Source organism: Symphalangus syndactylus, chromosome 17, assembly GCF_028878055.3.
Source record: "Symphalangus syndactylus isolate Jambi chromosome 17, NHGRI_mSymSyn1-v2.1_pri, whole genome shotgun sequence".
NCBI lineage: Eukaryota > Metazoa > Chordata > Mammalia > Primates > Hylobatidae > Symphalangus > Symphalangus syndactylus.
Window position 1 is genome coordinate 18564828 of NC_072439.2, and position 23922 is coordinate 18588749.

At 52.5% G+C, this 23922-nt stretch overlaps 3 protein-coding genes across 6 annotated transcripts in view; 2 read left to right on the forward strand and 1 right to left on the reverse strand.

Annotated features, from left to right (window-relative positions):
* Window positions 1–76: 76 nt before the first annotated feature.
* IRGQ (immunity related GTPase Q) lies at window positions 77–10939 on the forward strand. The gene is made up of 3 exons (XM_055249318.2): window positions 77–245; window positions 888–1419; window positions 2867–10939. The coding sequence occupies exons 2-3, from the start codon at window positions 890–892 to the stop codon at window positions 4206–4208; spliced, it is 1872 nt and encodes a 623-aa protein (XP_055105293.1). The 5' UTR covers window positions 77–245; window positions 888–889; the 3' UTR covers window positions 4209–10939.
* Window positions 10940–15106: 4167 nt separating this feature from the next.
* On the reverse strand, window positions 15107–21826 carry PINLYP (phospholipase A2 inhibitor and LY6/PLAUR domain containing). Of its 2 annotated transcripts, XM_063621092.1 has the most exons (6): window positions 20613–21826; window positions 20271–20417; window positions 18835–18951; window positions 15841–15993; window positions 15503–15643; window positions 15107–15338 (listed from the first exon to the last, which is right to left on the reverse strand). In XM_063621092.1, the coding sequence occupies exons 2-6, from the start codon at window positions 20410–20412 to the stop codon at window positions 15193–15195; spliced, it is 699 nt and encodes a 232-aa protein (XP_063477162.1). In that variant the 5' UTR covers window positions 20413–20417; window positions 20613–21826; the 3' UTR covers window positions 15107–15192. The 2 variants fall into 2 exon arrangements, with proteins under 2 accessions (XP_063477162.1, XP_055105263.1); XM_055249288.2 differs by having other exon boundaries at window positions 20271–21826.
* The window catches only part of XRCC1 (X-ray repair cross complementing 1), a 37410-nt gene continuing 30203 nt past the window's right edge, over window positions 16716–23922 (forward strand). Inside the window, exons 1-2 of one of the 3 annotated variants that reach the window (XM_055249317.2) lie at window positions 21884–22124; window positions 22530–22622. In XM_055249317.2, the coding sequence (XP_055105292.1) occupies window positions 22074–22124; window positions 22530–22622 (144 nt within the window). In that variant the 5' untranslated portion in view covers window positions 21884–22073. Of the gene's footprint in view, window positions 16840–21883; window positions 22125–22529; window positions 22623–23922 lie in introns of those variants that run through there. The other 2 variants (XM_055249313.2, XM_063620956.1) reach the window with 2 other exon arrangements.

A 23922-nucleotide genomic window follows, 5' to 3' on the forward strand; every position in this document is an offset into this window, starting at 1 on the left:
GCACTTCGGCCGTTCTGCGCAGGCGCTGCGAAGGGCTTGGTCTCTGCGGTCTGTCTTCCAAGACACACCCCCTTGGAAGAGGGAGTGACGTCAGGTTAAAGCTACCGGGACGGGTCCCGGCATCTCTAAATCACCGCGCCCTGGCCTCTTCGGCCTCCGTCCGCCGCGGCCCAGGGGCCGGGCTTCTCAGCTGCTGACCCACTGCCACCGACTGCGCTCTCTCCCGTGGGTCGGCTTTTTGCTCGGTTGGTGATTTGGAAGGGGGAAGGGGAAAGATAAAAATAACAATGTGTCCGAGGGAGGAGGGACTGGAAGCCAGATTTCTGAGGTTTTATTTGTATTTATTTATTTTTCAGAGAGGGTCTTGCTCTGTCGTCTGGGCTGGAGTGCGGTGGTGTGATCACGGCCCACTGCAGCCTCCAACTCCTGGGCTCATGCGATCCTCCCGCCGCAGCCTTCCGAGTAGCTGGGGCTACAGGCGCACGCCACCATGCCCGGCTAAATTTTATTTTTTGTAGAGACAGATACTACCAGAGAGGGCCCCACATGTTGGCCAGGCTGGTCTCGAATTCCTGGCCTCAAGCCATCCTCCGGCCTCGGCCTCCCAAAGCGCTGGGATTACAGGCATGAGCCACCGCGCCTGATTTCAGAGTTTTTGAAGCAGAAAGGGAAACGTTTCCATCTAGAAAGAGGGCGGACAGACAGGACCCCTGGGATTCTGGGGGAATAGGGTCTGGGCTCTGGATTTTTTAGGTCCTGGAGAGTGACACTCAAGAACCGAAGGGGACAGGGTGGAGGACTAAGGCCTGGGTTCTGAGTGGGGCGGCTAGGAAAGGAAAAGGCTAGGTGCTCCCTGACCTAGGTCTTCTCCACCCGTTGCTTTCCAGCCATGCCTCCGCCGCAGGGTGATGTGACCGCCTTGTTCCTGGGGCCTCCGGGCTTGGGGAAGTCCGCGCTGATCGCAGCGCTGTGCGACAAGGATGTGGAGACACTCGAGGCCCCCGAGGGACGGCCGGACTCCGGGGTCCCCAGCCTAAGAGCTGCGGGCCCAGGCCTTTTTCTGGGCGAGCTGAGCTGCCCACCCGCAGCACCGGGGCCCTGGGCGGCGGAAGCCAACGTGCTGGTACTGGTGCTGCCCGGACCCGAGGGGAACGGGGAACCGTTGGCTCCAGCCCTGGGAGAGGCAGCGCGGGCCGCCCTGGCCCGAGGGACCCCGCTACTGGCTGTGCGGAACCTGCGTCCTGGGGATTCACAGACTGCCGCCCAGGCCCGTGATCAGACAGCAGCTCTGCTGAACAGCGCGGGGTTAGGAGCCGCGGATCTGTTTGTGCTACCGGCAAACTGCGGCAGCAGCGACGGCTGCGAGGAGCTAGAGCGCCTCCGGGCGGCGCTGCAGAGCCAGGCAGAAGCGCTGCGGCGGTGAGTGCCGGCTTTCTGGCTGGGTCCCGTTAGTCGAGACCCTAGGCACCTAGGTGCGTCCGTGGAGGTCCATGAGATCCCTCTCCCAGTGAGTTTGGGGCAAGGCTTAGCTCTATTATTATTATTATTTTTTTTTTCCTGAGAGACAGGGTCTCTCTATGTTGGTTAGGTTGAATTTGAACTCCTGGCCTTAAGCAATACTCCTGCCTCAGCCTCCCAAAGTGCTAGGATTACAGGTGTGAACCACCACACCTGGCCTTTTTTTTGAGACAGGGTCTCACTCTGTCTCCCAGGCTGGAGTGTAGTGCCAGGATCCTAGCTCACTGAGGGCCTCCACCTCCTGGGCTCAAATGATCCTCCTGCCTCAGCCCCCAGAGTAGCTAATACTACAGGCTGCAAAACAGGATCTCACTGTTTCCCCAGGCTGGTCTTGAACTCTTGGCCTCAAGCCATGCCCCCACCCAGGCTTCCCAAAGCCCTAGAATTAAAAGGGAAAGGCTTAACACTTTATCTGCTGAGGTCCTGACGCTCCTTTTTCCAGGCCCTGCCCTGACCAAGGTGATCCGCCCTCCTTGGCCTCCCAAAGTGCTGGGATTACAGGCGTGAAACACTCTGCCCAGCCCCCTGGAAGATTTTACCTGAAAACTCTAATCCTTGAGCCCTCCCCACCATCAGCTTTGTTTTCAAGCGACCTAAAGCCACACCCACAATGAGCTTTATTATTTTGGGGCATCCTCATCCACCTCCTTTCTCCAGCTCCCTCTCGTTTCTGTGCCCACTTGCTGGCTACCACCTGAATTTGCTCAACCACCTGCCAGCCTCCCCATTTTACAGACTTTAAAATGAGGCTCTGAGAGGGACAGTCCCTTGTCCCAGTACACTATCATCTTTTTTCCTTAGCCTCACCTGCCCAGGAGTCACCTTAGCCACTCTCCCTTGGTAAGAACTAGTAGATGAGATTTCTCCCCTCACTGACCCTCCTTAGGCCCAGCCCCTGAAAAGAGTGCCCTTGGGGACGTTGTCTGTCTCAAATAGTGCTGGACTTGTGTTTAGGCCACAATACAGTTGCGAGTCTTTGTTCTAGGCCCCACCGTCTGTGAGCTTTGTCCCACCCAGCACAGCCGACCCTTGGAAAAACCCCGCCCCCAAATACTGTATTCCATGGAAGTTTTAGCCCAATCCCCATTTTAGGCTAGGGTGAGAAACCTGACCTTATGTCCACCCGTTCAATAATCAAGACTCCCATTATTGCTTGAAGCCCCACCCATATAATCATGGCCCCTCCCCATCTGGTTTCTATTTGCTGTGCCATCAGTCTGGCCCTTCCCTTTCCTACCCCTGCCCCATTCTGAGATCATTAGGAAAGCTCTGCCCTTGTCATCGTAGCCCAGTCCATGTCACCCAGCCCCTCTTCTACCTTTGACCCTGTCCCTTCTTGTCCCCACAGGCTCCTGCCACCGGCCCAGGATGGCTTCGAGGTGCTGGGTGCAGCAGAGCTGGAGGCTGTGCGTGAGGCCTTTGAGACCGGCGGCCTGGAGGCTGCGCTGTCGTGGGTGCGCTCAGGCCTGGAGCGCCTGGGCAGCGCACGGCTAGACCTGGCCGTGGCCGGCAAGGCTGATGTGGGCCTTGTGGTGGACATGCTGCTTGGATTGGATCCTGGCGACCCAGGTGCTGCGCCTGCTTCGGTCCCCACGGGACCCACTCCCTTCCCAGCCCCAGAGCGCCCGAATGTGGTGCTCTGGACCGTGCCTCTGGGCCCCACGGGCACTGCCACCACCGCGGCCGCCGCCTCTCACCCAACGCACTACGACGCCCTCATCCTCGTCACCCCTGGGGCCCCCACTGAGAAGGACTGGGCCCAGGTCCAGGCCATGGTGCTACCAGATGCGCCTCTTGTCTGCGTGCGCACTGACGGCGAGGGCGAGGATCCGGAGTGTCTGGGAGATGGCAAGATGGAGAAACCCAACGGCGAGAGCTTAAAGAACGCAGGCGGAGGGGGATTGGAGAATGCACTCAGTAAGGGAAGGGGGAAATGTAGCCCTGGATCGCAGAAAGCAGGCAGCGGGGAAGGTCCTGGGAAAGCTGGCAGCGAGGGTTTGCAGCAGGTTGTCGGCATGAAGAAATCAGGTGGTGGCGACTCAGAGCAGGCAGCCGTGTTAAGCCTGGAGGACGAGACGTGGGAGGTGCTGGAGGAGGCGCCGCCGCCAGTGTTCCCCCTACGGCCTGGCGGACTCCCAGGGCTGTGCGAATGGCTGCGGCGAGCGCTCCCCCCAGCCCAGGCAGGGGCGCTGCTGCTGGCGTTGCCACCAGCATCTCCCAGCGCTGCCCGAACCAAGGCTGCGGCGTTGCGGGCCGGGGCGTGGAGGCCAGCTCTGCTGGCTAGTCTGGCGGCGGCGGCGGCACCACTCCCAGGGCTGGGCTGGGCATGCGACGTGGCACTTCTGCGGGGTCAGCTGGCGGAGTGGCGACGGGGCCTGGGGCTGGAACCCGCGGCACTGGCTCGACGTGAGCGCGCCCTGGGCCTGGCTTCTGGAGAGCTGGCAGCGCGCGCTCATTTCCCAGGCCCGGTGACGCGCGCCGAGGTGGAAGCAAGGCTGGGCGCCTGGGCGGGCGAGGGCACTGCTGGGGGCGCAGCACTGGGCGCTCTCTCCTTCCTCTGGCCTGCGGGTGGTGCAGCGGCGACAGGTGGCCTGGGCTACCGAGCGGCTCACGGCGTCCTGCTGCAGGCTCTCGATGAGATGCGGGCTGATGCTGAGGCTGTGCTGGCACCCTCTGAGCCTGCCCAGTGAGGAGTGGGAGGGGGCTTGGGAGTCCAGACTCTGACAGGGGATGCCTGGGCTTAATCCTGGGTGCTTAAGGGGATGTGGGCTCTTGACTTCTAGCTGGGATGTGTGACTTCTCATCACCTGGATTCAGAGAGTCTGGGGGACAGGAATCCTGATTTCTTTTTTTTCTTTTTTTTTTTTTTTTTTGAGATGAAGTCTCTTGTTGCCCAGGCTGGAGTGCAATGGCGGGACCTCGGCTCACTGCAACCTCCGCCTCCCGGGTTCAAGCTATTCTCCTGCCTCAGCGTCCGGAGTAGCTGGGATTACAGGTGCCTGCCACCATGCCTGGCTAATTTTTTTTTTTTTTGAGACGGAGTCTCGCTCTCTCACCCAGGCTGGAGTGCAGTGGCGGGATCTCGGCTCACTGCAGGCTCCGCCCCCCGGGGTTCATGCCATTCTCCTGCCTCAGCCTCCTGCGTAGCTGGGACTACAGGCGCCCGTCACCTCGCCCGGCTAATTTTTTGTATTTTTAGTAGAGACGGGGTTTCACCGTGTTAGCCAGGATGGTCTCGATCTCCTGACCTCGTGATCCGCCCGCCTCGGCCTCCCAAAGTGCTGGGATTACAGGCGTGAGCCACCGCGCCCGGCCACCTGGCTAATTTTTGTATTTTTAGTAGAGACGGGGTTTCACCATGTTGGCCAGGCTGGCCTCGAACTCCTGACCTCAGGCGATCCACCCGCTCCGGCCTCCCAAAGTGCTAGGATTACAGGCGTGAGCCACCGCGCCCGGCCTGGCCAGGAATCCTGATTTCTTTGGGAACCATGGTGCGTGACATCCAGACCCGTCTGTCCTGAAGGGAGTTGGTTGCCCAGACTCTAGCAGGGACTATGTCTTTGTCTCCTAGGGAGTAGAAACGAGTTGCTGGATGTTTCGTCCTCCAGGGGAGGGGGGTAGAAGTCCTGTTTCCTAATTGGTGGGGAGGTGTCCATGACTGGGACCTGAACTCTATCTAGTATAGGGGAGGGAGACCTGATTGCCCCAGGGAGCTGGAACTCTTGGGCTTCAGAGCCTCAGAGGGAAACAGGGTCTACATTTCTCTGGGAGAAGAAGCCTGCGCACAGGTCCCCAAGGAGCAGTGGGCTTTGAATCTTGATGGGGTGGCGGAGGCCCCTGGGGTCTCAGACCCCGGGGTTCTAAGATGGCTGTGGACCTTGGTTCCTAAATCTTGGGTAAGAGGAGGTCTGCATCTGGAGGAGGGATCGGGGGCTTGTGGGAGAAAGCTGGAGACTTCTTGATCTCTCCTGGGGAGTGGATGGGTTTTTATAATTGCCCTCCAAAAGTATGTAGGGAGGGTGGTCCCACAAAAATGAGGTGAGGTGGGTAAGAGGTCTGGGCATGGTGGGCTCTGGGAGTAGCCAGGGACCAGGAATGAGGCCTTCTGGGTGTGGAAGGGCAGGAAAGCATACCTCAGAGACAGCTCCTCCAAACCTTGTATTGGGATCCCGGCAACTGCCTCTCTGAGTGTGACTGGGAAGGGATATGACTGCCTTCATCCTCTAGGTGCTGAGCAATTCAGGTGATCTCTGGGGAGTCTGTTTCTCTGTCTCTTTTCTTTAGGAGTTTCTATCTTTTTTTTGGCCTTGGTTTCTCCTGTTATTTAACCATAACCCTTTCTGGCCTTGGTGTTTTGTGCACCTTCCTTTTTGGAAGAGCAGCTGTACTGCTGCACTGGTCCAAACACTTCTGTATAGACACCTCAGGTATCCCCAAGAGGCTCTGCTTTCTGGTGTACGTAGAGGGTGCTGCATTGAGCCAGGGGCCCACCAAATGGGTGGTCAGGCATTCGAGACCATGGGAATATGCCAGGAGTGAATGAAACAAAGGCAGAAACCACAGTGCCTGGAATGTTCTAGGCTGCTAGCCACATGTGGGGGAAAAGTTGCAGGTTACAGAATTCTTCAGTGTCAAAAACAGAAAAGGAGGATCTGAGAATCCAAGAGATAGAATCCCTTTTGTTGTAGACAGAAAGAGCAAAATCCAGAGAGGGCAGGCTTGAGGCCCAACAGCACACAGTAAGGCCCTGTGGGTCTGGCCCTTGCCTGTTCTCATTCCCTGCCCCTTCCCACTCCTGTCCAGCCTGATAGACTTTCCTTCTTTTTTTTTTTTTTTTTTTTGAGATGGAGTCTCACCTTGTCACCCAGTCTGGAGTACAGGGATGTGTGATCACTGCTCACTTCAACCTCCCGCTCCCAGCTTCAAGCGATTCTCCTGCCTCAGCCTCCCGAGTAGCTGAGATGACAGGCATGTGCCACCACACCTGGCTAATTTTTGTAGTTTAGTAGAGAAGGGATTTCACCCTGTTGGTCAGGCTGATCTCGAACTCCTGACTTCAGGTGATCTACCCGACTCAGACTCCCAAAGTGCTGGGATTACAGGTGTGAGCCATCATGCCCGCCTGACTTTCCCCTATCTGAAGTAGCTCACATCCCCCCATTATTCATTTCGGCCAGTTGAGTTTCCTTGTAGCAATTATTACTGTCAAAAATGATCTTATTTATTTACCTGTTTATTGGCTTTTGACCTGTTGCCTGTCCTGTTCTCTATTGTTCCCCCAGCATCTAAAACAATAGGTGCCTGACACAATAGGTGCTTCGTAAATATTTATTATTATTATTATTATTATTATTATTATTATTATTATTATTATTTTAGAGACAGGGTCTTGCTCTGTTGCCCAGGCTGGAATACAGTGGGATGATCGTGGCTCACTGCCATCTCCAACTCCTGGGTTCAAACGATCCTCCCACCTCTGCCTACAGAGTAGCTGGGTCTATAGGTACATAGCACCAAATTTTCTGTAGAGACGGGGGTCTTGCTTTGTAGCCCACACGAGTGTTGAACTCCTGGCCTCAAGTGATCCTCCTGCCTTGATGGGATTACAAGTGTGAGCCACCACACCCAGCCTAAATGTTTATTTCATTGATCAGTGTCACAACTAGGGTTGGAAGTTAGATTGTTCATCTCTTGCCACAAGATAGGAAAATGGAGCAAGATGAAGAGAAACGAGCATTTAATGGGAGAGAACACCCTTGTCTGAGGTCAGGGACCTGGGAAGCAAGCACGACTTTGCCACTGTCACTGTGTTACTTGGACAGTGCCTTATTTTCCCATCTGTGAAATGAAAGAGCTGGATAAGAATCTTAAATAGTTTTGAGATCCTGGCTCCCTTAAAAGCTGAAGACAAGGGTAACTGATCCAAGGGCAGGTACTCGAGGGATGGTACCATCATCTCCAGCTTGGACTCCCACTGCTGACACAATTTGTCCCATCAAAGCTGAGATATCTACCATGGGGAAGAGCACTTGGTTCTTTTTTTTTTTTTTTTTTTTTTGAGACGGAGTCTCGCTCTGTCACCCAGGCTGGAGTGCAGTGGCGCAATCTCGGCTCACTGCAAACTCCGCCTCCCGGGTTCACGCCATTCTCCTGCCTCAGCCTCTCCAAGTAGCTGGGACTACAGGCGCCCGCCACCACGCCCGGCTAATTTTTTGTATTTTTTAGTAGAGACGGGGTTTCACTGTGTTAACCAGGATGGCCTCGATCTCCTGACCTTGTGATCCGCCCGCCTCGGCCTCCCAAAGTGCTGGGATTACAAGCGTGAGCCACCGCGCCCGGCCTAGAGCACTTGGTTCTATACAGAATGGCTCCAGGCATTTTCATGAAAGCTCTTTCAGCTTTAGGGGAAGAATATTCATCCATATCTGTAATATCTACACCTCTTAACCCCATCATATTAGTGTCTAAGCCCTGCAATCAGGCATGTCAGCCACGTGATGGAATGGGAGGGCTGCAGGGCAGCACTGTCCAGTAGAAACAAAATGCAAGCCACATATGTCATTTTAAGTTTTCTTTTTTTGAGATGGAGTTTCACTCTGTCACCCAGGCTGGAGTGTAGTGGCACGATCTCAGCTCACTGCAACCTCTGCCTCCGGGGTTCATGTGATTCTCCTGCCTCAGCCTCCTGAGTAGCTGGGATTACAGGCGTATGCCACCATGCCTGGCTAATTTTTGTATTTTTAGTAGAGATGGGGTTTCACCATGTTGGTCAGGCTGGTCTTGAACTACTGACCTCAGGCCACCCGCCTTGGCCTCCCAAAGTGCTGGGATTACAGGCATGAGCCACCGCGCCCAGCTAATTTTTGTATTTTTACTTTATTTATTTTTTTGGAGACGGAGTCTCGCTCTGTCACCCAGGCTGGAGTGCAGTTGTGCGATCTTGGCTCACTGCAACCTCAGCCTCCTGAGTAGCTGGGATTACAGGCACGCACCATCATGCCCAGCTAATTTTTGTATTTTTAGTAGAAATGGGGTTTCACTGTGTTGGCCAGGCTGGTCTTGAACTCCTGACCTCAGGTGATCCACCGGCCTCAGCCTCCCAAAGTGCTGGGATTATAGGCGTTAGCCACTGCACCCGTCCTAATTTTTGTATTTTTAGTAGAGATGGGGTTTCAGCATGTTGGCTAAGCTGGTCTGGAAGTCATGGCCTCAAGTTATCTGCCCACCTCAGCCTCCCAAAGTGCTGAGATTACAGCCAAGTTTTCCAATAGCCACATTAGAGAAGTAAAAGGAAACAGGTTAAATTCATTTTAACATGTTTTATTTAACCCAATGTATCCAAAATAGCATTTCAACATGTCATCGGTTTTTTAGTTTTTTTTTTTTTTTTGAGATAGTGCTTTGCTTTGTTGCCCAGGCTGGAGTGCAGTGGCACAATCTCAGCTCACTGCAACCTCCACCTTCCAGGTTCAAGTGATTCTCCTGCCTCAGCCTCCTGAGTAGCTGGGATTACAGGCATCCACCACCATGCCCACTAATTTTTAGAGGTGGGGTTTTGCCATGTTGGCCAGGCTAGTCTCAAACTCCTGACCTCAGGTGATCCGCCCACCTTGGCCTCCCAAAGTGCTAGGATTACAGGCATGAGCCACCGTGCCTGGCGTCATCGGTATTATTTAAATAAATTATGTTACATTCTTTTATGCTGTCTTCAAAATCTGTTGTATATTTTACACTTACACCAAATCTCAATTACCATGATACATTTTTATCTGAAATGCTTGATCTGTATTTTGATTTCATAAAATTCATTGTTGGAGAAGTAGATTCACATATCCAAGTTGTTCCAATTATATAGTAGTTTTCCAAAAACTGAGATGGGTGTCCATTTTTTTTAAGTAGAGATGCAGGTCTGGTTATGTTGACCAAGTTGGTGGGTTGTTTTGTTTTGTTTTGAGACAGAGTCTCACTTTGTCACCCAGGCTGGAGGGCAGTGGCATGACCTCAGCTCACTGCAACCTCTGCCTCCCAGGTTCAACTGATTCTCTTGCATCAGCCTGCTGAGTAGCTGGGACTACAGGTGTGTGCCACCATGCCCGGCTAATTTTGGTATTTTTCTCAGAGATGGGGTTTCACCATGTTGGGCATGCTGGTCTTAAACTGCTGACCTCAGGTGATCTGCCCACCTCAGCCTCCCAAAGTGCTAGGATTACATAGTGAGCCACCAAGCTGGTTTTGAACCCCTGGCCCAAAGTGATCTTTCCACCTCAGCCTTCCAAAGTGCTGGTATTACAGGCATGGGCTACCACACCTGGCCTCAGCTATTCAATTAAAAGTAAATAAAACTTAAAATTCTATGTTTCATTGGCAGTAGTGCAACATTAATACTGAGTAGCCACATGTGATTAGTGGCTACGTATTGGACAGGGCAGGTACAGAATACTTCCATCAACATAGAAAATTCTATCAGTCTAGTTCTAGGGGCAGATTGTCCTTCAACTGACTTGGGCAAGTCACTCTACAAATGGCATCTACCTCACATGGTTATGGTGAGAATTCAGCGTATATATGTACATGCACGCACACAACATGCACACACACATAACATAGTGCACCCTTTCCTGAAAAGCCTGACACAGAGCTCAAACGTGAGCGCCACCCACCCCTGGGCAGCACCAAGATGGCTGTAGTCTGAGCGCCTTTGTCTCACCCCCATGCCTTTGCTCGGAGTGTGCTCCTCATTTTTCTGCCACTTTGACCCTGTCTCTGATTTGGTCCTGTCTGACATCACTGCCATATGCTTCGCTGCTCTCAATTTCCTCTGCCCTCATGCCAGCAGGAGTCATGCCAGAGATCATATCTGAGAAAGCAAGACAATTTTGTGTGTGTGTCTGTGCCCATAGAGGAGTGCTGGTTGTGTTGATATAGTTGTAGATTGGTTGTGTTTACACAGTTGTATATATTGACGCCCTTGAGTGTTATGACTTCTTTTGGGGGTGGTCGCCTTTTAAATGATGACTTTTGATGGGATTCAATTTTAGTCTTTGTGAAGACGTAAGGTTGTTGGTAGGCATCTGTCCCTGGGAGCATCCAAGCAGAAAAGACTAAGACTCCCTTGTAGACAGATCACTGGCCACCACTGAAGTGTGTCTGCATGGCACCACAGGGCTGGAAGACCCTTGAAGGCAGGAATTCAAGGAAATGTGTGATGAATTTTGGCATTGCCATCAGAAGCAGAACAGGCATGGAAAACTGGGGTGAGTGGGCGAGACAACCTCATCACCACAGCAGAGTTCCATACATGCCTGGATAATGATGGAGGGATTTGTGTCCACTGCAGTGGGGAACCATGAAGGACATATCAAGGGTGTGGTTGGCCTGTGGTGCTCTTTGGAGGAATGAATAAAAATGAATAGAAATCCTATTGCGTGTCTGTTCTTTTGGAGTTTGAGGGAAAAGAAAGATCCTTGAGATTTTGACTGGGCTGGAAACCTAGACTCCAGCCTCTGGGGATAGGAGGGATGGTGGGGAATCTGCTGGGAAAGACTGGGCTGTGATCAAGAGAATTTATCAGTATCTGAGTTTTGCCACCCTGGAAAGAGTGCGGGCAGACTTACTGTTTAAACATTGGGAGCTTATGATGGTAAAGCGCCTTAGCTCTGGAGCCAGCTATACCCATTAATGACCCCAATTGGGCCAGCCTTTCTGTAGCCATGCCCTTGGATTCTTGCTCTCCTAGGCTTGACTATGGTTTGCTTCAGCCACTAGAACAATAGCAAACATGATACAAGCAGAGGCTTGAAAAGTGCTTATGCAGCCGGGTGTGGTGGCTCACACCTATAATCCCAGCACTTTGGGAGGCCAGGGCGGGCAGATCACAAGGTCAGGAGATCGAGACCATCCTGGCTAACACAGTGAAACCCCATCTCTCTACTAAGAATACAAAAAATTAGCCGGGCGTGGTGGTGCACACCTGTAGTCCCAGCTACTCGGGAGGCTGAGGCAGGAGAATAGCTTGAACCCGGGAGGCGGAAGTTGTAGTGAGCTGAGACTGCACCACTGCACTCCAGCCTGGGCGACAGAGCAAGACTTTGTCTCAAAAAAAAAAAAAAAAAAAAAAAAGTGCTTATGCACTGGGACTTCCTCTCTTGCTCCCCTTGGGACCCCTACCACCACTGCCACATCCAAACCCTGGGCTGGCTGAGCATGGTGGCGTATGGGTATAAACCCATAATCCCAGCACTTAGGGAGGCAAAGGTGGAAGAATTTCATGAGCCCAGGAGATCGAGACCAGCCTGGGCAACATGGCAAGACCCCCATCTCTACAAAAAAGCAACAACAACAAAATTAGCCAGATGTGGTGGTGTGCACCTGTGGTCCCAACTACATGGGGGAGGCTGAGGCAAGCGGATTGTTTGAGCCCAGGAAGTCGAGGAAGTGAGCTATGATGGCTCCACTACACTCCAGCCTGGGTGACAGAGCAAGACAATGTCTAAAAAAATAAAAAGAAGGAAAGAAAGAGAAAAGATCTGGGCTAACCTGCTGGGTAATAAAGGGAAAAGAGAAACATGGCTCCGTCATCCTTAATCCCCACCACCCATAGCCAACCAATCTCTGAAACAGAGCTCCCTAGCTGATAGGCAGCTGAACCCAGCTGAGACCAGCAAAAGAACTGCCCAGCTGATCCCAGACCAAGTTGCAACCCAGAGAATCATTAACTAAATAGGTGATTGTTCTAAACCACTAAATTTTGGAGTGGTTTGTTGTGTAGCAAAAGCAACTAATACAGACTTGTTCTCTCTGTGTGTGATGTGGTCTCTTTCTCCCCAACAACATAACCCAGTGATTAAAATCTTAAACTCTGCCACTTTCTAGCTGTGTGACCGCCAATGTGACAGCCTTCTGAGCCTCTGATGTCTCTTGAAAACAGGGATGTGAATAATAGTGCCTATCACATAGAGTTGTGAAAATAAAATGAAAAACAGCTTCTAAGGGGTCATGGTGGTCATTTGTGCTATTAATGAAAAGTGCAGTTCTCTGCCTTCTGACCTTGGGGCAGGATCTCACTTCCTGGTGCCCATGTGGCTGGGTGGGCCATGTGACTAGCTCCATCCAGTGACTTGTATTAAGTCACTTCTGGGTCACAGCATGTGATTGCCCGTGGTGGACTTCCTGTGACACAGAAATTGGCCACATTCAAGTTGGTGGATGCTTTATTTATTTATTTATTTAAGACAGGGTCTCACTCTGTCACCCAGGCTGGAATGCAGTGGCAAGATCTCAGCTCACTGCAACCTCTGCCTCCCAGACTCAAGCAATCCTCCCACCTCAGCCTCCCAGGTAGCTGGGACTATAGATGTGCACCACCACGCCTGGCTAATTTTTTTTTTTTTTTTTTTTTTTGTATTTTCGTAGAGGTGGGGTTTCGCCATGTTGCCCGGACTGGTCTCAAATTCCTGGGCTCAAGCGGTCCTCCTGCCTCGGCCTCCCAAAGTGCTGGGATGACAGGCGTGAGCCATTGTGCCCTGCCGGTGGCTAATTTATGACTATGATGAGCAAAACACCCTCTGGATAGTGCCAGGGTGAAGGAAAAGTTAACCTTTTGTGAATGGGCAGTCATTCAGCAAATATCCACTCCTCTCCCTTCCACTGGAGGGGGAATATATTTCCCTGCTCCACTGATGGGTTTGACCATATGATTTACTTAATAGAATTTTAGCAGACCTAACCTTAGCAAGGGCCTTCAATGCACTTGGCTTTTGTGTTCCTGTGATGTGCCATGAGAACATTTGCCAGGGAGCTGTTGATCCCAGAAAATTGTGGAATCTCATGGAAGAGACCTGAATCCTCCCAAACTGCAGCCAAAGCAGCCATCCCACAAACTCTTATAAGAATGCTTGTTGAGGCCGGGCGCGGTGGCTCACGCATGTAATCCCAGCACTTTGGGAGGCTGAGGTGGGCCGATCACGAGGTCAGGAGATCGAGACCATCTTGGCTAACATGGTGAAACCCCGTCTCTACTAAAAATACAAGAAATTAGCCGGGCGTGGTGGCAGGCGCCTGTAGTCCCAGCTACTTGGGAGGCTGAGGCAGGAGAATGGCGAGAACCCAGGAGGCGGAGCTTGCAGTGAGCCGAGATTGCGCCACCGCACTCCAGCCTGGGCGACAGAGCAAGACTCTGTCTCAAAAAAAAAAAAAAAAAAGAATGCTTGTTGGTATAAGTCTCAGTTTTCATGTTGGGAGGCCAAGGTGAGTGGGTCACCTGAACCCAGGAGTTTGAGACCAGCCTGGGTAACATGGGGAAACGCTGTCTCTACAAAAAAAAAATATACAGGAAATAGCTGGGTGTGGTGGCGCATGCCTGTAGTCCCAGCTACTAGGGAGGCTGAGTGGGGAGGATCGATTCAGCCCATGAGGTTGAGGATGCAGTGAACTGTGATGGTTTCACTGCACTCCAGCCTGGGAGACAGAGTAAGACTCTGTCTCAAAAAAAAAAAAAAAAAAAGTCTCAGTTTTAGGATGATTTGTTACACAGCATTATTACAGTGTTAGTTAATACAGCTTTGTTGTTTTAAACCACTGAGATCAGGGACTTGTTTTGTTACTGTAACATCATCTAGTTTCCCAATTGATGTCAATGTTTAGCACCTGTCAGCTAATGGCCACTCAGTAAGTGGCAGCTATTATGATGATTACTGTTTACTCAGGCATACATTGTCTTTAGAATCCACATGGTCTTAAAGGTGCTAGGCATTGCACTAAGCGCTTTTTAAGTTGTCTTTCATTTGACTCTTACAACAACCTTATGAGGTTATAACTATTAATATCTACATTTTGCAGACACGAACACTGAGGCAAAAAGAGGAAGCAGTTAAGTGAGAGAGATGATCATGGACTCTGAAGTATACCAGACTTGGGTTCAAATCAAGGTTCTGACCCTCCCTAGTTGTTTGACCCAAGGCAAATGACACCCACAATCTATGCCTCAGTTTGTTCATCTGTAGAGTGGGGATAATAATATCAACCTCACAGAGTTGTTATGATCATGAAATGAGGTATAGCATGGAAAACACAGCACAGGGACCTGGCAAAGAGTAATCCCTTCATAAAAGGCAGGGCCACCAGGCATGGTGGCTCACACCTGTCATCCCAGCACTTTGGGAGGCCAAGGATCGCTTCAACCCAGGAGTTCAAGACCAGCCTGGGCAATGTAGTGAAACCCTGTTGCTACAAAAAAACAAAAAAATTAGCCAGTCGTGGTGGTGCACGCTTGTAGTCCCAGCTACTAGGGAGGCCGAGGTGGGAGAATCACCGAGCATGGTGGTGCATGCCTGTAGTCCCAGCTACTGGTGAGGCTGAGGTGGGAGAATCACCTGAGCCCGGGAGGTTGAGGCTGCAGTGAGCCTTGAATGCACCACTGCACTCCAGCCTGGGTGACAGAGTGAGACCCTGTCTGAAAAAAAAGAAAGAAAGGAAGAAGGCAGGGCCTTCCCTCTCTTCCTCAAAAGGAGGGGATTTGAAATGAGGATTGAGACCCCCTATTTCCTGCATTCTATCTCCTCAAGATACATCACACCACAAGGACTCAGGCTTGCTCTATTAACTTCTTTATAGGCACACAGGCAGTTACAGGCTGAGGACAAATGGGGACTTCACACTACATATATCTTCCTCTGTTCAGATCGCTTTCCAGGGGGAGGGAGTGCACTCTATATGATGGAGGAAGAGGACATGGGTGCCTGTGGGCACTTCAGCACCAGGCTTGGTGAAGCACATACTCTCTGTAGCACAGCCCTGCATAGCAAATCTGGGTTTGAAGATACCTGAAAGGGAGATTTCAGACTGGAATCAGGGACCTCAGCCCCTTCTTCCTCATAATCCCAGAACACATCCTCACCCACTTCTCTGGAACCCTCTCCTCCCATGGAATCTAGAAGTTTGGGCCTCTAGTTCTGTTTCCTTTTCCAGAGATCCAGGCACCACTCACCAGCCTGCACGTGTCCAGATAAGGAGACACAGTGGTTTTCCTTGCCAGTACAGTGGGTCATGGGCCCCACGCATTTGTCCCTGAAGTTCTCAGTGCAGGCGGGGCACATCAGGCCATTCTCAGTATGATTGGTCGAGGGAACTGAGGATGAGGATGAAGTGTAAGGTGAATAGGGATGCTTAAGCCGTTCCCCCCAGCCTCCCAACAACCCCGGGAAACACCAGGGTTGCTAATAGACTGCATTTTACAGGTAAGGAAACAGGCTCAGAGCCAGCAAGTGGCTACAGCAAGGGTCAGTGGAGAGCCAGAGCACACACCACACACCACGGGCTTCTTACCAGACAAAAAGGCACTGTTGCAGCCGTCGCTTTGGCAGCAGAAGGAGCTGGTTACCATGTGGCCCTTGGGGCCCATGGTGGTGGATATAACGCCAGAGTAGCAGTCCTGGGACCTGATGCAGCCCTTGTAGGTGTGCACCAACTCCTTGCCCTCTGTGGGATGGGGACAGGCAGGGACGGTGCTGGCTGACCACTCCCTGGCCTCAACCCCTGCCTCAAGGTCTTGCCTAACCCTAGGCCTCCCCAACCCCACAGCTTCCTGGGGTGGTCTCTTTCTTTTTTTTCTTTCTTTCTTTTCTTATTTTTTTTTTAGACGGAGTTGCCCAGGCTGGAGTGCAATGGCGCGATCTCGGCTCACTGCAACCTCCACCTCCCGAATAGCTGCGATCACAGGCGACCGCCACCATGCCCGGCTATTTTTTTGTATTTTTAGTAGAGACGGGGTTTCACCATGTTGGCTAGGCTGGTCTCCAACTCCTGACCTCAGGTGATCCGCCCGCCTCGGCCTTCCAAAGTGCTGGGATTACAGGCGGGAGCCACTGCGCTCGCCCGGCCAGGGCAGTCTCTTTCAAGCCCCCTAGAGCCATGCCGCCTAATCTGTCTGGTGCATGGCCTGGAGTGCTTTCTTAGGTAGCCCTCCCTCCCGCTGCCATAGCCCCTAGTCGGCCTTTGGTGGTCTCTTCCGGCTCCCCGTTGTCAACCTCAGCCTGCTGGATGTGGTCCCTTCCACCCCACCCCACCCACGGCTACCCCTCTCTCCCTGTCCTGCCAGGACTACTCTATTTCAGCCCGCCTATGGCCACCCCCATGCCTTCGTGAAATGGTCTCTTCCAGCCTTCACAACTCCCCGCCAACCCCCGCCCACCCCGTAGTCTCTTCCAATGAACCCCGGTCCCAGCAACAGGCATCCTCCTCTCAGATCCTGCCATGGTCACTCCTCAGACCTCCCAACGAGGGTCTCTTGCTGCCCCTCTTGGCTATTTTCAGGTCTTGTTTAAGGTGGGTTCTTCCAGTCTCCCCGGCCTTCCCCCTCCCCACCATGTGGTGGTCTCTTCCTACCCAATTCACAGGTTCCCCCTTCACCCCATCGAGGGGTCCCCCAGCTCCCTCTCCTCCCTTCCCCAGGGTGCGTTTCCTCTTCTATGTCGGGATGGGGGTTCTCTTCAAGCCTTTCAGGTCCTTCCCTAACCCACCAACGCTGGCTGGGTGATCTTCTATCTCACTTTCCTTTCACAGCCCCTCCCCACCAGTGGTTTCTCCCTGCACCCAAAGTCGCCTTCATTCCCTCACCAGGCCTCATCATCTCTCCTCCTGTGACTGAAAGTCTCTTTCAGCTTTGTATAAACATCCCTGTCCCCCATTGGTCTCTTCCATTGCTCCCTTTCTCCTCCATCCTTTTTCAGGTCTGGGGTGGTCTCTTTCATTTAACTCATGCCCATCTTCTCTCTTCCATTTTATTTTCTGTTTTTTTTTTTTTTTTTTTTTTTTTTTTTTTTTTGAGACGGAGTCTCGCTCTGTCACCCAGGCTGGAGTGCAGTGGTGCAATCTCGGCTCACTGCAAGCTCCGCCTCCCGGGTTCACGCCATTCTCCTGCCTCAGCCTCTCCGAGTAGCTGGGACTACAGGCGCCTGCCACCACGACCGGCTAATTTTTTGTATTTTTAGTAGAGACGGGGTTTCACCATGGTCTCGATCTCCTGACCTTGTGATCCGCCCGCCTCGGCCTCCCAAAGTGCTGGGATTACAAGCGTGAGCCACCGCGCCCAGCCCTCTTCCATTTTATTTTCTGAGACAGGTTTCCTTCTGTCGCCCAGGCTGGAGTGCAGTGGTGTGCACTTAGCTCACTGCAGCCTCGATCTCCCAAGCTCAAGTGATCCTCCTGCCTCAGCCTCCCAAGTGGCTGGGACTACAGGCATGTGCCACCATGCGCAACTAATTTTTTTTTTTTTTTTTTTCCTGTAGAGATGGGATCTCTTTTTGTTGTCCAGGCTGGTCTCAAACTCCTGGGCTCAAACGATCCTCCCACCTCAACCTCCCAAAGTGCTGGGATTACAGGCGTGAACCACTGTGCCCGGCCTCCCTTTCATTTTACTCATCCACATCTCCCCCTCCCTGTCTCTGCTTCTCCTCTTTAAGATGATTTACTCAGCCAGGCACGGTGGCTCATGCCTGTAATCCCAGCACTTTGGGAGGCCGAGGCGGGAGGATCACTTGAGGTCAGGAGTTCAAGACCAGCCTGGCCAACACGGTGAAACCCCGTCTTTACTAAAAAATACAAAAATTAGCCAGGCGTGGTGGCACGCACCTGTAATTCCAGCTACTCGGGAGGCTGAGGCAGGAGAATCGCTTGAACCCGGGAAGCGGAGGTTGCAGTGAGTAGAGATCGCGCCATTGCACTCCATCCTGGGTGACAGAGCAAGACTCCGTCTCAAAAAAGAAAAAAAATGATTTGCTCCATACTTCAAGGTTATCGTCCCTCTCCTGTTTGGGGTGGTCCCTTTTCTGTCTCTCCCACTACTTCAACACTCCAACGTCATCTCTCCTCCCTCTGTCAGGAATGACCTCTTCCCTGATTACACTTACATTTTCCCACCCCAGCCCAGCCTCTTCCTTCTCTATCCACTCCCCACCATTTCCACCTCCTGCCGGTTAGATTCTTCCCTTCTCACTATTTCTCTGCCCGCCCCCCCCACAGTGTCTTTCCTTACCCCTCTTCTGCCTAAGAAAGTCTATTAACTCTCACCCCTCCCACATTTTCCTTCTCTTTAGGACAGTCTCATTTTCAGAATTCTGTGACAATAATGATTTCTATCACACCATTTATTTCTCTTCCCTCCATCTCATAATGGTCTTTCCCTCTTTCCTGCTCTCCACTGATTTCTTCCCACGCTCCCCCATCTTGAGAACCGTGATGATCCCCCCTCAGCATGGTAGTCTCTTCCACCCTGAAGGTACACCCCACCTCCCCACCAGGTCCCAGGCCACATCCTCTTACTTGAAGTAGCCTTCCCCACCAGGAGCACACATGTGTCCTTCTCACTGCCGCAGGTCTTCATTTGGCCATGGCACCTGCTCCCCGCCGCCGTACATATTTCGCAGTGTAGTGGGCACCCTGCAGTGTAGACAGAGGGCGAGGCAGTAGTCATGGGTGGTGTGGTCTTCGAACCACGACTTTGACTTAGGACTTTTGTGTCCTGAGAGAGGAGAGACCAGCAGCTCCCTGGTTTTTCATGGGCAGGATGTTGACCGCTGCCCAAGGAACTATCCAGAGTCGGATGAAGAAGCAGTGGTGATGCCAGCCAAGCTGCTTCCAGGGGCGGGAAGCAACTCCACCACGAAGCCTGTTTGCCTAATTACATGGCTGGAGATTTTGGATGCCAGGGTCCTCTGAGAAAGCTCAGGGGCAGGGAGGGGTCATAGTGGAGGTTTCCATGGACTTCTGTGAAACTTCAGGTCCAGCTGGTTCTTGAATGTGGGATTCTCCTCCTTGAAGTTACCACGTAGGTACCGGGAGCTCGGGCAGGGGGCCCTGAGGCTAGGGTCTGCATCCCAGGTCAAGGAGGGAGAGTGAGGACCAGGAGGGCAAGGACTTGAACTTCTTGGTCCTGAGAAAGGGGACAACTAGGGGCCCAGATACCTGGGCCCTGGGGAAAGTGAGTCTTGCCTGGACCCCTGTGTGCAGGGGAGGAGGGGGCTGGGGCCTGAACTTTGTAGTCTAAGGAGAAAGGAAATCTCTTTCGCTCTTTTAAAAAAATATATCATATTATATTAATGTATTTTTTTTTTGAGATGGAGTTTTGCTCTGTCACCCAGGCTGGGGTATGCAGTGGCGCAATCTTGGCTCACTGCAACCTTTGCCTCCCGGGTTCAAGCAATCCTCTCACCTCAGCCTCCCAAATAGCTAGGATTACAGGCGCCCACCACCAAGCTCAGCTAACTCTTTTTGTATTTTTAGTAAAGACGGGGTTTCACCATGTTGGCCAGGCTGGTCTTGAACTCCTGACCTCAAGTGATCCACCCGCCTCGGCCTCTTAAAGTGCTGGGGTTACAGCCATGAGCCGCCGCACCTGGCCTTCTCCCTCTTTTTTTAAAAAAATTATATTTTTAAAGATTTCCCTTTCCAGCCATGCTCTCATCTGATTTCCTCGAATTGAGATGTATTTGGGATCCTTCCTGGAGGATGGAGGATTCAGAGCCCACCAAGCCCCTCTCTCAGGGATCCAATCACAGGAGCTTTTCTTCTCTGGGACCCCCAGGCTTCCTCTTCCTTTACCCTTGGCCTCTTCCATGAATCTGAATTTCCAGAATGTCTCCCCGTTCACCTTGAGGACTTGCTGAAGGCTCTCTCTCTATCTATCTCTATCTCTCTCTCTCTCTGGGACCTCTCTCTTCCTGAGGTCCCAGAGACAGTCCAGGTCCCTTGTCACTTACCAAGACCCAGGAGGGTGCAGAGCAGCACAAAGGCCAGCAGAAAGGTCCCTGGTCTCCTGGAGGACCTCATGGTGTGTGTATCAGCAGTACCTCGTCCCCAGCTTTTATAGGAAGCTGAGGAGGGGCGGGTCTGGACCCACATTCACCCTACGGGGAGAAATAGCTGAGGTCAGAACCCAGGGCAGTCCTCTGTGGCCTCTGGGTTGGGAAGGCCGAACCAGAATCCAAAAGTGTCCTGGGCGTCTTGTGCCCAGCCCCCCACCTCCATGGAGACCCCAGGAGTCTGGGCTTCCATCCCCCTCTTCCATTAGAACCCAGAAAGTCACTACCCTGTTTTCTCACCTTCCCACGGCCCATTGTTGTTTGTTTGTTTGCTTGAAGACCAAGACGGAGTTGGGCCTCTTGATTCCCAGTGGCTGCAAGAACTGGGATTCCCTCTCCTCTCTCTTCCCCTCTCCTCCCAAGGAAGCACCCAGTGTGGGTAGGGCCCCACCTTGGAGCACCCAGCATGTCCAGGCTGGTCCTGCGGGTGCGGGGGTGCCTCGTCTCCCTTCCCTTCTCTTCATGTGCTTGGCTCACACTCCTTGCGTGTTTGGGCTGTCTCCAGCTGCGACCCCACCCAGGGCTGCAGCCTTGGGTCTCCAAGGGACCGAATGAACAGAGGGATGTCTGTCAGCAGTCATAGGCGGGCATAGGAAAAGACAGATGCCCACAGTCCACATATTGGGAAACTGAGGCTTTTGTAGAAGAACTCCAGGATAGGGGTGTGTGTGGGGGGCGGGGGTGGAGGTTGGGCACATGCTTTGTGTTATATTTAGGACGCTGAACCCTTCTCTTTTGGCCTCAGGCATAAGGCTGAGAGAGATCTGATAATTTTTTTCGCGCGCGCGCTCGTGTGTGTGTATGTATGTGTGTGTGTGTGTGTGTGTGTGTGTGTGTGGCAGGGGGACAGAGAGTAGAGTGCAGCCGCCTGAGCCATTTGAGGAGATCCTGTTGCGTAGAATCCAGGTTCCCTACGAAACTACTAAAATTCACTGAGATCTGCTGTCCTAGCCCAGCGCGGTCGCTCACGCCTGTAGTTCCAGCACTTTGAGAGGCCAAGGCAGGTGGACGCTTGAGCTCAGGAGTTCGAGACCAGTCTGGGCAACATTGCAAGACCCGCCGCCCCCTCACCCCGTGTCTCCACAAAAAATACAAAAATTAGCCGAATGTGGTGGCGCGTGCGTGTAATCCCAGCTACTTAGGAGGCTGAAGTGGGAGGATCCCTTGGCCCCAGGAGACAGAGGTTGCAGAAAGCCGAGATCCTGCCGCTGCACTCCATCCTGGGTGAGAGAACAAGACCCTGTCTCAACAAAAAATTAAAAAAAAAAAATAATAATACAGCAAAAAGATTTGCTTTCTCGCTTCAGTGTGGGCGGTGACTCCATCGTCCAATGAGAATGGCGAATTTCTTCTAGACACCAATCCCGGAGGTCGCTTCTGTTGCTAGGCTCCCAGAAAGCAGGGTTCTGACGTCATTGGGAGGCGAGGCTAGAGCGGGGTTGTGTGTGGCGGAGGGAGGCGGGGCTGGAGGAAATGCTCGTTGCTAAGGAACGCAGCGCTCTTCCCGCTCTGGAGAGGCGCGACTGGGCTTGCGCAGTGTCGACGCCAGCGCCGGCGCGCCGGGGTTTGAAAGGCCCGAGCCTCGCGCGCTTGCGCACTTCAGCCCGCGCAGGGCGCACCCCACCCCCTCCCACCTTCCCTGCCCCTCGGACCCCATACCCTACCTCATCCTTCTGGCCAGGCGAAGCCCACGACGTTGACATGCCGGAGATCCGCCTCCGCCATGTCGTGTCCTGCAGCAGCCAGGACTCGGTGAGGGACCTGCATGGGGGAGGTTGGAAGACGTGAGGGAATTAATGAGGACAGCTCTTAAAAGAACTTTTGGGGTTCTCTTGGAAGTCTAAGGAGAGTCATGGGGGGATTTCCAGGAGGCTAAAAGTGAATTGTGGAGAGATGTTGAATTAGGGACGTTCCGGCGTCTAGGGAACTTCCGGAGAGAAAAGGAGGAATAGGGAAGCTTTCTTGGAGAGCCCATAGGTGAACTTCCACGGTAAAGTGTTGTAGGGGAAACTCCAGGCGGAGTGTAGGGGGATTAACTGGAGAGTTTAAATCTGGGGGATCGTAGAGGCCTTGGGAGGACTCAAAGGAATATCTGAGAGCTAGAGGCCTAGCTGTCATCTCTGTGCCCTAATTCTCCTCTCCTACTGTTGTTTCCAGACCCACTGTGCAGAAAATCTTCTCAAGGCAGACACTTACCGAAAATGGCGGGCAGCCAAGGCAGGCGAGAAGACCATCTCTGTGGTCCTACAGGTGATTCTGCCACCCCACCTCCTCCTCACTAGGAGTCTGGAGTCCGGGGTTCCAGATTCTGCTCCTGAGCCAACTGGCAATGGGTTGAGTCACTTTCTTTGCTGGGCCTCAGCTTCCGTACTTGGAAAATGGGCAGCATAATCCCTGTGCCCCTCAGCAGAGAGGAAAGGAGACCCAAGGATTAGGTCCAGGATGACCACAGGAATCAGTGTGTGGTCCTGGGCAGGTAGCATCTACTTTCTGGGTTCCAGTTTCCTCAGCTGGAACAAAATGAATCATTGCCATGTACCCTGCCTCCTGCAGCCAGTGGGCTCAGGGCTGGAAGGTGTCCAGGAAGATCATCTAAGCCAATCAACTCCACTTTAAAGAAGGGGAAACTGGCCGGATGCCGTGGCTCATGCCTGTAAACCCAGCACTTTCAGAGGCTGAGATGGGAGGATTGCTTGAGCTCAGGAGTTCCAGACCAGCCTGGGCAACATATCAAGACCCTGTCTCTATTTTTATTAAAATAAATAAAAAATTTTTTTTAAAGAATAATAGGCCAGGTATGATGGTTCACACCTGTAATCCCATCACTTTGGGAGGCCAAAGCTGGAGGATCGCATGAGCCCAGGAGTTTGAGACCAGCCTGGGCAATATAGTGAGATGTCATCTCTACCAAAATTTTATAAATTAGCTGAGCATGGTGGTGTACACCTGCAATCCCAGCTACTGGGAAGTCTGAGGTGAGAGAATTGCTTGAGCCCAGGAGATGGAGGCTGCAGTGAGCTGAGATTGTGCCACTGCACTCCAGCCTGGGCACCAGAGTGAGACCCCCAAAATATAAAAAATAAAATAATAATAATGAGAGCTAACATTATTCACCGTTACCTGCCAGTCACTGCTCTACACACCTCACTCACATGGATTAGCTCATTGAGTCCTCATAAAAAAACCCAAGAGGCAGGCTCTGTTATCCCCACTTTTACAGATGAGGAAACTGAGGCCCAAAGAAGTTATACAATTTGCCTGACAGTCAATCTTTTATTTATTGAGACAGAGTCTCACTCTGTTCCCAGGCTGTAGTGCAGTGGCATGATCTTGGCTTGGCTCACTGCAGCCTCTACCTCCTGGGCTCAAGCGATCCTCCCACCTCAGCCTCCTGAGTAGCTGGGACTGCAGGTGTTCTCCACCACGCCTGGCTAGTTTTTTTTGTATTTTTTTAGAGATGGGGTTTCCACCATGTTGCCAGGCTGGTCTCAAACACCTGGGCTCAAGCGGTCCTCCTGCTTCAGCCTCCCAAAGTGCTGGGATGACAGGC